General features: G+C 44.6%; 1 protein-coding gene across 1 annotated transcript in view; it reads right to left on the minus strand.

Annotated features, from left to right (window-relative positions):
* Positions 1–1,685: 1,685 nt before the first annotated feature.
* stx1b (syntaxin 1B) overlaps positions 1,686–13,209 on the minus strand; it is a 14,720-nt gene continuing 3,196 nt past the window's right edge. The window contains exons 3-11 of the mRNA XM_037477252.2: positions 9,297–9,371; positions 8,928–9,027; positions 7,716–7,790; positions 7,187–7,260; positions 6,769–6,877; positions 6,368–6,441; positions 4,747–4,884; positions 4,430–4,540; positions 1,686–4,340 (exon numbers count right to left, since the gene is read on the minus strand). Coding sequence (XP_037333149.1) covers positions 4,260–4,340; positions 4,430–4,540; positions 4,747–4,884; positions 6,368–6,441; positions 6,769–6,877; positions 7,187–7,260; positions 7,716–7,790; positions 8,928–9,027; positions 9,297–9,371 — 837 coding nt within the window. The 3' untranslated portion in view covers positions 1,686–4,259. The remainder of the gene's footprint in view (positions 4,341–4,429; positions 4,541–4,746; positions 4,885–6,367; positions 6,442–6,768; positions 6,878–7,186; positions 7,261–7,715; positions 7,791–8,927; positions 9,028–9,296; positions 9,372–13,209) is intronic.

A 13,209-nucleotide genomic window follows, 5' to 3' on the forward strand; every position in this document is an offset into this window, starting at 1 on the left:
CTAGCTAGCTAGCTAGCTTAGCGGCTAGCTAAAGCAGCGTGTGGTAGGTGATATTTGTTAGAGCCAACAATCTCAATAAAAATATTTTGCATCGAAACATTATTTTTGTTGTCCGCTGCTTCACTCGAGTTCCCCTTAAAAAGATTCCCATTTGCGAAACCAATCGCAAATCAGACAAAAAGAAGAAACCGACGTTGGCTGACTACCTAGCTAGAAGAACCTCGAAACCCCTAAAAAAGGTCATGTAGCGTGGAACAGACAAACGAGCTTTACAGAAAATTACAAAAAAATAAAAGAATAACGTCAATCTTTGAATAGAAGAAGAAAGCACCACCTTCGTCTCGGGTTTGTGCCTCAAGTAGAGAAACTAATGTGCTAATCATCATAGTGGTTGATCATGAGTCATTAGATCGGACAGGAAAGGAAAGGGGGGGGGCGGAGGCATCACAGTTGTGGCGTGAGATTATTATTGCCTTGTGTTGTCAGCGGGTCGGGGGCGTTGTTGTAGTTAAGGTGATATTTAGAGGTTTTGTTATTACATATTTTCACTATTTGTGACGAATATCTTGACTCGTGTTGTGCTCTTTTGGCGGCAAACCTTTTTTTAACACATGAAGGGGCGCTTTGGTTTGAATGTTAATGAAATAATAAGAGTAATCATAGCGTCCTATAAGTATGTCGGATCTCTTATCTCTTCTGTCAACAATGAAAACAAACAAAGTGGAATTCATCAAGCGGCTGCAATCTTCGCACATCTAAACAAACTCGACACGCACAGATTTTCGCACCAATCTTGGTTCACTGAAGAGGGGGGGGTGCATGCTGCACACACACAAGGCCGGGGGGGCAGAAGGCGCGTCGACAAATTCCCAATAGAAACACAACACTTACGCAACCGTGGAAGCAAACAGCACAGACCCGATGGTAACCGAGGTAGTCCTCGGGGCATGATAGGCTTATAGGTTGATGACAGAGGTCGGAGGTCGATGGGGTTGGAGGTCACTGACGGGGTAAAAGGTTCGCTGACAGTGGGAAAGCAAGATGGCTGTAGTTAACAGCAGCATATTTCAAAAGTTCTGCTTTTTAAAAAGTTCACCTCAACCAGCTCCTTCTAACCTAATTCAGTTCCAACCAAGTTACAAACTAATCACACGTGTTTAACCTTTGAGATCCAAAATCAGGCAAGATTGCAAGTAGGAACAAGTAGTCAGCTAACGTGCTAATGTGCAACCCAACATCAGGTCGGATGAGCGGTAAAGTGCACGACATGGAGGGCAGGTTGGGGGTGGGGTACAAAAAACATCATCATGCAAACTCCACAACGCTTGCATGCCTTTTTTTACTATCATTATAAGTATTGATGTTATCAATATAATCATCATTACACACGGCGGAATGGGCGGGGTCTTCTGGGGAAGGGGAGGTCTCAGACTCCTGGTACTCAACGTTGTCTTTTTTTTTGTTCGTACAACCAAATGACACAAACGGGAAAAAGGAAGACAGAAGGATGGGTTGGGGTCAGGGGCCAAAAAGTCACCAGAACGTCACAGAAAACACCACAAAGAAACCTCAGGGTCAACAAGCCCTCACGTCGCTGGTTTTCCTTCAGGCGGCTAACTATCGTGACAGCAGTGGACCAGACTGAATGAAATAGCACGTGGCTGTTGATGGGGCGTAGCCGGCAGGTGGTGGGTGAAGCACCTTGATTTTTGGATGGAAACCCATTATGGACCGGTTTCAGAGACACCTGGTAAATGTAGTTAAAACAACTTCTACGGGTTTAATTACTTTGTGTACAGATTCAGTGTCTGCTGTACATTTAAAAAATCACTCAGAAAGACGGAATGAACGAAACAACACAACAGCAGAGAAAAGTGCTAAATCCTTCTACATCTACCGAGCAGTATCTGCACACACATCTATTGGATTGCTGCTGCTTGGAGGGGTGTTTGCTAAGCTTTGGTGAATACAGAAGTTTTGGTTTTGGGAAGTAAAAGAATACAATAAAAAGTCCCACCTCCACTCTTCTCCAAACCTGGAACTTAAAGTCCTCGTTTCTTCATTCAATCTAGCAACAAATACGGCATCACAGACATCTATGGATAAAGGCGCTAAATACTACGACTCCCAAAAAAAAAAACATACACATATTCAAAAAGCAGTACCATTAGCCGGGAAGCTAAGGTTGCTTCGCGTTGGTCAGAGTGCGAGCTAAAGACGTTAGCAAAGCCTTCCGGAGCGATGGGCCACAAAGTGGAGCAAAATGGAGCAGATGTTTAGAGCCGAGAGAGTTTCTCGTGGAAAGATTCCGCCCACTTTGCCCCAAAACGTCAGGTTCGGAGTCGAGACACGGCGAGCTGGCTTTAACACTTTATCCTTCAAATAAAACTTAGCGATAACAAAGTGACTTTATTGCTTTGACACCAAGTGAAGTGCGGGGCGATCGGGTGGAGTTTAAGGTGGTGTTTGTTTACCCCAAAGGAGATTGTGGACAAACCCCCCCCCCCATCCCTCCATAAACCGCCCCCGCCCCCTGACGTGAAGCCAGAGTCACAATACTGTGTAATCAATTTCAACACACACACACACACACACACTCTGTGCGTCCTGATCGGGACGACGCGCACGTATAGTGTTACTTCTCAACACGGAATCACGTTAACGGAACAAAACATGCTAATACGACCAACGTAACGCACACGCGTGTGGCCCCGACCCAGAGCAGTGCTGAGGTTCTCTCTCATTGAAAGCTTCGTTGCTGTAAAAACAGAAGCAGAGGGAGTTGCACAGTTAATACATTTGGAAACATGTGATTTCTGTGTATATTGCTATATTATTGTGAAAGAGGCCAATAGGAAAGAAAAAATAGCTCGTTTCAGGTCTAATTAGCGAAGAAAGAACCTTGTGTTGAGATCAGCGAACAAGGTCAAAGGTTTATTTGTTTCCTCAACACCAGTCTGGACACACGAAATGTGTCAAATTATTGTCAAATAAAAAGACCCGGAAAAAAAGAGATCAATCTCCAACAAGCAGCTTCTACACGACCTACATGTAACACGAGCTAACGCTACGGCATGCTAAGCGACCCAGTCTAGCACTGACGTGATATGTAATGCAAGGGGAGTGGGGGGGGGTCCGGGGTGTACGAGATGTTCCTGCACGCGCCGCGTGGCGAAGGTACGTGGATGTGTGTGCGTGTCACACCGATGGGACAACGCCTCGTATCTCCAAAGAACGGACGCCCAAGCGGGAGGTGGACGGGAGGGGGGGGACACGGGGGGTGGGGCTAATGCATCAAAACCATACGGACTAAACAGTAGCGCTAAGAGACGTCGGGCGGACAGGCCACGGGACTACGGAGCAACGCACAATCCCCGAGGAAACCAAACCACCAGGCGATGTCATCACGACGGCCTCCAGCTGTCAGCTTCACTTCTTCATCAACTTCTGCGTCCTTCTCGTTTACTTTTGAATGTGTTCTGTTTATTTTTATTTTCTTAAAATCCTCTGGAAGAATAGCCCTGTCCTCATTAGCAAACTCGGGGGTGGGGAGGCGGGACGAGTCGTCTTCCATTTATCTAAACTGCATAGATTGCTGCCCGCCTCCTCCCGGCTCCTATGAACCCCCCCACCTTCAAACGTCACGTCTTAAAATATAATTCAGCAGGAAACCAGAGGCCCTCCCTCCCCCTGCTCTTTGGTTGGATAAATGTGACATGAAGGGGAGGCTGATGTCGTGGAAACCTGCCCCGCTGCAATGACGCCCCCCCACAAACACACATGGTGTTCCACCGACTGACGGTGCGTGCTCTCCTCGTCCTATAGGTGGGGTTTAGCCCGCCCCTCCCTAAGCTGGAACACCTCCCCATGCAGCCAGCTTCGTTTCCTCAGAGACCCCCGAAAGAAATAATAAGAAAACAAGGCGAACCAAACGTTACGTTTCTTTACAGGTAGCTTAACCCACGCGTTGCTTCGTATGTTCGATACATGTACATCTGCAATAAATAGCGGGTTTATTTGTACCCTTCTTTTTGTATACGTTGTGTATTTTGGTCACCTACACTGCCATGTTTTTTTTGTCTTTGTTTTTTGAACCCCACCCAACCCCATGTTTCAATCTGTGATTGGATCGTTTTCTCTTCCTAGCTGATGGTTGTCTGTCTTGCATTTGTCTTTCAAGTTTTTCAGTCGCGTCGTTGTGGTCGTCGTCGTCGTTTTTGTCGTCATGGTTTCCCGCCTCGATGCTGGCGGGTGGCGGTCTAGAAGCCCAGCGTGCCGCCGATGGTCGACGCCAGGACCACGCCTAGGATGACGCAGCAGATGATGATCATGATCTTCTTCTGCAGGGACACACACACACACACACAGGTGGGTGGGGGCGCTTCGCAGGCACCCGTCAAGGTGGCCTCCGGGCGGACGCACGCGTTACCTTGCGGGCCTGACTCTGGTACTTCACGGCCTTCTTGGTGTCGGACACGGCTCGCTCCACGTAGTCCACGGAGTGCTCCACGTTGTACTCGATTCTGTCAATCATCTCCCCCTGAAACGCACACACACATTGTAAGGAATCGTCTCGTTTGTTGGCTTGATGGGAAATTTCCCGTTTACGGGTTTGAGTTAATGCTTTCATTTTGGAGGCGACTCTTACGGCCCACCAGGACGTTACGCAACGTGTCCAGTTGGAGAATGGAGAATAAGATAGAGTGCTTTCACTCTATCAGGCGTGTTAACGCTAACGCCACCCACCTGGCTCTCCACCAACATGGCCATGTCCACGAACATGTCGTGCAGCTCGCGGATGCTGTTCTCCAGCTTGATGATCTCGGTGTGCCGGGTCTCGATCTCGTTCAGGGCCTGCTTGGTCATCTGAGAGTCCATCTTGATCTGAGGGACGGGACGTTTTTTAGTACAAGCGTTACTTTGCCCCAATGGTTTCAGGGAAAAGGCAAATACAAACCAATACAAAACACAACAGTCAGAATAATATTTGACTAGTACAGAGGGAAATGTCTGTAGTTATTAGTAACTATGGTGACAATGGAGTGCAGCTCCAGGGAAGCTTAACAGTCCTGTGACCAGCGTAGCAATGACGCCTCGTGGAATTAACGAGGTAGACCTGCTACAGCCAAGTGAAGCCAAAGCTTCATGTATTTAATTCAAGTGAAACTGCTTCTTCGTAGTTATGTCCAGAACAATAGACGCTCAGGACCACGCATGACTTACGTATGACGGAGGGGTTTTAAAGGTACCTCCAAGGTTACTGTCCCACTACGAGCTGCCTCATGTTGGTTAGATCACATTAGATTAGGATGGAAGGAACCACAACTTCCAAAATCCCCTTAAGTCTCTATCTTTAATCAACCAACCCCTTTCTTAAAGATACGCTGACACTTTGGCATCAGGTGAACAAAGCTCCTCTCTCCCAATACTCACCTATTTGAGGGAACAGAAACCTCCCACCAGGGACCAGAAAGATTTCAGACTTGTTTGATTCTGATGCTTATAGTCTTTTAAGTTTTAATGAGATCAAGCAGAAGATTAGCATCTCCAGATATGGTTTATAACAACTGTAAAGCTCCCCCTTCTAAAATTCTGTCTCCTTTTCCATCAACTGCGATCTAGGGCTCGCTTAACAATTACAGTGCCCCCCGCGACCCTCCCCCAACCAACCTATGAACAAGCATCTGTGTGAGTCTGTGGTAGGAAGACACAGCAAAGCAGAATAAAGGATAAATAAATAAAATAAAATAAATAAATAAAGGAACCTTCCTGCTGCGTTGATTTCAATGAGAAGGTGTTTCTGCTTCTGGTGTCAAAGTCAGCAAAGAGCCACTAAAAGACTTAAAAATAAAATGAAACGGGTACTTTGTTTCCTGTTTGTAGGTGACAGTGTCATCTGGTCCGAGTGGGCTGATGGTTTGTGTTCACTTACCTGTCCACAGTGTGACTTAACGCCGACTATAAACCGTGTGTCTGACCTCCTCTGGTTGGGACGCGGTGACATCACAGGTGTGCGTGGTTTCAACCAGCGGAGCTCAGTGTCAAATAATTGGGTTTTCAGCTCGCCGTTAAGTCACATGACCCGACAGCAACCATCGGGTCATGTGACTCACTCAGCTTGGGACAGAGGCAGAGGTGCATGCACATATTTGAGCTTTTAGTTTGACAATGTGAATGATAGTTGTTAAGCAGTCAAAATAAAAGCTCCATAGTGCATCCTCCTATTGTTACATGCCATGTGACAACGGCCGTGTTCACTTGATGTCACAGCGCACCTTGTGGCGATTCTGCAACCCAGGTAGTCAACGGTAACCATAAAGGGAAGCAGAATGGCTCAGTTAAAGTGAGGCTCAGGTGCGGTGCTTACATCATCGGTGAAGATGGCCAGCTTGCCACTCTCCAACATGTCCTCTAGTTCTTCGTTGGTGGTGGTTCTTCCAGCTGCAAACGGAGCACAGAGGGACAACATTTAGAGCCTGTGTCATGTCACATGGTTTGTTACATGTCACATGGTGTGTTACATGTTTTGTTTTAGGCCACATGGTGTGTTATGTCACATGGTTTTGAGTACACGCCACATCATGTGTCACATGGTTTGTTACATATCACATGGTGTGTTACACGTCACATGGTTTGTCACATGTTACTTAGTATATCACATGTCATTCAAATTAAATTTGTTCCATCCAACGCTTCTTATTTCTGAATAAAGGATGTTACACGCTGTGTACTATGAATGCCGTGTACTCTGTGTGTACTAGTACTCACTGATCTCCAGCTGTCTCTGGATACGGTCCTTGCAGCGGTCGCGGTACTTTGACTGCGTGGTGTTGTACTCAGTCATCACCTCAACAAACTTACGAGACAGTGTCGAGTGCTGCGAGAGAGACATGGAACAAAATGTGGTATTATTTACTCGTATTACTGTTGTATGTCTATATAGATATACTGTATATGTGTAATACGTTTTGTGAATAATAAGGGGGTGGAGTCAATCCCAGTTAGCTTGGGGGGAGGGACGGGGTCCACTGGACTGGTCTCCACTTATTTAGATATGTTTAATATTTTATTTGTATATAATACTTGAATGTGAAAATATGATGTTATTCTAATATTTAATGGTTATGGTCCAAACAGACAAACACTTGATGGCCCCCTGAGGGACACCTGAGGGACCAGGTCTCACCTGTGTCTTACGGATCCTGAGGTCCGCTGATGATCTGTTGAGACCCTCCTCCTGCTCGATGCTCTGCTCGATTGCTGCAGGAAGAAAGCACACACACACACACACACACATACACATACATACACACACACACACACACACACACACACACACACAGAGACACACACACACAGTTCATACTGAGCATCTTCATCAACATCATCTTCTGCATCAACACTGTGTTTTATTATATTTGAATGAATCTCTGAAGTTTTTAGGTGGTAACACTTCATTAGGGATTGGACTTTTTTAACGAGCCAATGAGACGCAGACAGGAAGTGACACGTTGAAGAACAAAAACTGCAGATGTGCACAAACACACAGTTTGAACACAATCTGTGTGTTTGTGTGTGATTACAGTCTGTGTTTGAATATGTTCTTCTTCTGCTGATGCTGTAGATCCTCTATAAAACATCTACTACATCATAGAAATCTCCTCTGTGATGCATTCAGGTGTCTTTTTGAGGTGTCACATGACTGAGTTACGAACCTTTTAATTTTGAGCGGACTTTATTGGCAGTCTTCTTGATGTCGGCTGTGAGGTCCTCCAGCTCCTGCTTGGTCTCTGAGGAGAAAGAGGACGTCGCTTCCTTTAATACAAACACTTACTGTTGTTTTTCATCTTCTGAAGGGAAGAAGAGACGTCAGAAGATGCTTATTGCCTCCAACATGAGCAACAATTTAAACACATCACCATCTATTTTAAGGTGAGATGTAAATGGGAAGCAAGGTGTGTGTGTGTGTGTGTGTGTGTGTGTGTGTGGCTCTGCAGTGTTGTGTCTCCTCTTCATCACCAGCTGAAGCTGTGAAGAACCTCATGTTTCTTTGAAATAGATCATTGACCAATGAAGTGTCGCCATGATGAGAGCTGTTCTATTGTAAGGGAAGGAGCTTCAATGTTTCCTTGCTTCCTTCCTTTAGCAAAGGAACCAATGGAAGGAAAGGAGATCACTTCGTCCCACAATTCCTTGCGGCGGCAATATTTAAATAGTGACGTTTCATTGGTCCGTTCAGCAGAAATAACGATCGTAATTATTATTATTATTAGCTTTACGGATCATAACACTCTCAGATTGATTAACACCAAACATAAAGATCAACAGAACCAGAGCTCTTTGATTATTTCAGAATAATAGAATTCACAGATTATATTGTTGTGATTTCATGTTTGTGTTTGTTGACCAGCTGCTTCCTGGTTTTTTTTTGTATTTACACAAATAAATAAATAGATGAGGAAGAAGATGATAAAGAAGAAGGAAAAAGAAGCTAAAGATTATGGTGATGAAGAGGATGGAGATAATATGATGAAGACCCACCTCATCTTCTCTCAGAGGAACCAGACTTCATGCAGACAAAAAACTTCAAGAGAAGAAACCTCAGCATGCAAAGAAAACACAAAAGAGACCGGGGGGGGCAAAGGAGAGAGGAGAGGAGGTAGGAGAGGAGGAGAGGAGTTAAGAGATGAAGGGAGGGAGGAGAGAGGAGGCAGGAGAGGAGGTAGGAGATGAAGGGAGGGAGGAGAGAGGAGGTAAATGTAACTTGTTCATGCAACATGCACAGAGATGACGTCATGCACAACAAACCAGACTTTGTTACTTGAATAAAAATAAAATCTGCTAAAAGTACTTTTAGCAGATTTAAAGGTTTAATTCTTTCTGGAAGCTGGAAAGCGTCGGCGTGGCGACGGCGTCCTCTGACTTACTCTCGTCCGGGTTGGGGGCGGCCAGGATGGCGCTGTGCTGCTTCTTGACCTGCTCCACATCCTCCGACAGCTTCTCTATGCAGCCTCTGATCTCCTCCACCTGAACACACGCACCACCTTCAGACATGATCTGATCTCCATCAACTGGGATCCATCCAGCAAACGTCCAACAATCAATGTGTCGTTACGCATTTTGCACCTAAATTCCTCTTTCTCATCATTTCTGGAGTTGGAGTCCTCTTAATTTCTTATTTTTCCCGTTTCAACACGTTTCCTATGACGTCATGTTTTAATGTATATGTAACATATATATAGTAATATTAATTGATATTGAGCCGATAGTTAGGATTCTTGTTTCTCATGTCTCACCTGTTCGAAGAATTCGTCCATGAAGTGGTCCCGGTCCACCTGCACCACCTCCTCATCGTCATCGCTGTCCTTCGCCTGCAGACACACAGGAGACGCAGCATGAGGTCATCGGTCACTACGATCCTTCATCCATTAGAAATACATCATCATCATCATCATCATCATCAGGGAGCTTCACAACTAGAACAATCTTTAAGACGCCTTTAAATTGTGATTCAATCATTTTATTTTGTAAAGCCCGAAATCACAAACCACTAATTATCCTCAGAGGGCTTTAGAGTCTGTGGTCATGTGACATTGTGTGTCCCCAAACATGAAAACCCTTCCATGGGGACAAGGAAGGACCCTTGTCTCCTCCCCCTTTTCTCCTCATGTCTCCTCCCCCTTTTCCCTCATGTCTCCTCCCCCTCTCCCCTGATGTCTCCTCCCCTTCTCTCATGTCTCCTCCCCCTTTTCTCATCATGTCTCCTCCCCCTTTTCCCTCATGTCTCCTCCCCCTCTCCCCTGATGTCTCCTCCCCTTTCTCACCATGTCTCCTCCCCCTCTCGAATGTCTCCTCCCCCTTTCTATTCATGTCTCCTCCCCCTCATGTGACATTGTGTGTCCCCAAACCCCTCCCCTTTTCGCCTTATGTCTCCTTCTCCTCCCTCATGTCTCCTCCCCCTTTTCTCCTCATGTCTCCTCCCCCTTTTCCCTCATGTCTCCTCCCCCTCTCCCCTGATGTCTCCTCCCCTTCTCTCATGTCTCCTCCCCCTTTCTCACCATGTCTCCTCCCCCTCTCGAATGTCTCCTCCCCCTTTCTATTCATGTCTCCTCCCCCTCATGTGACATTGTGTGTCCCCAAACCCCTCCCCCTTTCTCCTCATGTCTCCTCCCCCTCTCGAATGTCTCCTCCCCCTCTCTGCCTGTCATAAAGACTAAAAATCGGGATGATGACCTCAGGTGTCAGCATGTGTGTGTGTGTATCTATGTTTATTGTGTGTGTGTGTGTGTGTGTGTCTGTGTGTGTGTGTGTGTGTGTGTGTGTGCGCTCAGGTACACACACACTCTTTACTTCCTCCAGTCTATTAATAAACGGTCAGAATGACGTCGACGCCGGGGGGAAGAGCTGAGGAAATAAAGAAAGGAAGGAGGAAGAAGTAAAGAGGAGGGAGGAGGCTTTTATCAGTTATGTTAATAGCCGGAGGGGGGAGGGGGGAGGGGGGGGGGTGTTCTCAGAAGGTCATTGAGTTACTGGGCATGCTCAGTAGAAAACTTCTAGAATGAACTAATCACACAACTCTAATTATTATTATTTAATGAAATGGTTTAATGTTGTTTGACGGGGTCAAGAAGAATGAAGTGTTAGTTTAAACCAAATAGAATCCATTTAGTGTGTAGATATGATGTCATACGTAGTGATGTCATACAGAACCCATTTAGAACAGAAAGTGCTTCAAGTATTTTTTTAAATACTGATTGGTCAACAAAAGGTATTTTGTTCCAGCTTAAAAAGTTATAATGTTAAACGAAACCAGATGACATCATCATGTAAACACGCATGCACACACACACGCACACACACACACACCCACACACACACGCACGCACACACACACACACACGCACACTGAGTCTCATACTGAGTTATTCTTCTATTCAAAGGACTCAGAGATCTTTTTTAAGGGTTTGCACCAATATCTTCATGAAAAAATTCAAATGTGACCTCAGTTCTGAAAACACAGATTCTGTTCTATTATTTATCATATCATGAATCAGAAAATTGTGAAATTATTGAATATTTGATCCCTTTAATATAATGTATAATGTACAGTTTTTATAAGACAGGTTTGTATCATATTATGAGGTTATTAGATTAAACGCTAATATTTAGCACATCTGTGAAAGATTTGAAAATTTTAACATTTTAATTTGCAAATTGTAATTCTTGTATAATTGTATATTTTAATCACAACTTTAGAACAACATCTACAATATGAAATATAATATAAGAGGGAAATGTTCCAAAAATCAACGAGGGAGGAAATAAATATTAAAACGTGTATAAATGTTGGTCATTAATAAACCTCAGAAACCGAGTGCAGACGAGTCACTTCATGGATCAATAGAAACTCTAAATGAGGTCGTTGATCGATTCACGGATCAAATGTTCAAACATTTCAGATTGACGGGAAAAAGACGTAATGTTCTGTCAGTTTCCACTTCCTTTTCTTCAAGACAGGAAGTGTGTGTGTGTGTTTCAGGTCTCTTTGATGAATAAGACACGGATCTGACAGGTTTTACTGTGACGTCACAGCAGGAAACTCAGAAGGTTTATTTCATTTTCTAAATTAACTTTGTCTGCATCGATTTAAACATTTCAAAGACATTTCATACATTTCCGTTTAATTCCACCTGGAGGCTTGTTTTACTGTTTTACTTTGTGACGTTGTAAATGTGATAAAGGCGTATTTCCACATGTATTAATAAACATAACATTATTTCCTGACCTGATGGACTTCCTGTCACAAAAAAGCTGAGTTTGAGCTGCTTTGTTCTATTTGATTCGTTCTATTCAGTGTGTGAGGACTACATAAGCTCCTCCTCCTCCAAACCTGTCTTTACCTATGGAGGCAGGATGCAACCTGATTGGTTGACCAATTGCTGAGTGGGTGGAGCTTGACAACAAAGTCCCCCTTTAAATAAAATGTTAATGATTACGACTTTAAATGTCCTGAACAAAACGGGACAGATGAGAAGAAAAGAGGAAACAAACTGCTGAGGCTGTGTGACATCATCAGGACATCACGCCCTCGTCAACCAATAGGAAAACAGTACAAACATTAGTGAGCTGTAGACTCTGTGATGTAAAAGTGACCTCATGTTCTAAAGCTGTAATGGAGGCTTTGCCCTTGACTTGGCTGAGGGATGCAAACGCACACACACACACACACACACACACACACACACAGACAGACACACACACACACAAACACACAGACAGACACACACACACACACACAGATACACACAGCGATGAGCTAGCTATCATTAGCATCAAGCCTGTAGCCACAAAGAAGTGTTTCTTCTAAACAGCAGTTTTGATCTTCATGTAAATACGCATGAAGTGTCAGACCTCAGAAGCAACATCTACTTTTAATTTGAAAGGGTTGGACAACAGGAAATGTCCCACCTTAGCAGCCCAGTTTACTTTTAATTTGAAAGGGTTGGACAACAGGAAATGTCCCACCTTAGCAGCCCAGTTTACTTTTAATTTGAAATGTTTGGACAACAGGAAATGTGCCTCCTTAGCAGCCTGATTTAGCTTTAATTTGAAAGGGTCAAACAACCGGAAATTTCAGACTTCAGCAGCTTGGTTTAACTTTACTTTGAAAGTATAACACAGAAGAAAGTGTCCTTCCTGTGCCCTCAAGGTGCCCTTGAGCAAGTCACCAGTGAGGGACACGAGACGTCAGCAGCAGGTGTGTGTGTTGGTGTGCATGTGTGTTCTGGGTAAACAAAGTCAGACATAAAACCAAACAGACCCACCCACCTGGTGCCTCCAGGAGGACAAAACAAACAGATTGAACACTCTGTGCTCTTCTGTGATTGGTCCATCTGTTTGAATGTCTAATTTATACAGTGAGCTTCAGACGGCTGCTTATTTTAATCTAACTGTATTCTATTTAACCCCGGGGTTAAATGCACAACACACTCCTACTAGTGAGCTGTGATTGGCTAATACTAGTGAGCTGTGATTGGCTAGTACTAGTGAGCTGTGATTGGCTAGTACTAGTGAGCTGTGGTTGGCTAGTACTAGTGAGCTGTGATTGGCTAGTACTAGTGAGCTGTGGTTGGCTAGTACTAGTGACCTGTGATTGGCTAGTACTAGTGAGCTGTGGTTGGCTAGTACTAGTGAGCTGTGGTTGGCTAG

The sequence above is a fragment of the Pungitius pungitius genome, chromosome 12, assembly GCF_949316345.1.
Source record: "Pungitius pungitius chromosome 12, fPunPun2.1, whole genome shotgun sequence".
Taxonomy (NCBI): Eukaryota; Metazoa; Chordata; class Actinopteri; order Perciformes; family Gasterosteidae; genus Pungitius; species Pungitius pungitius.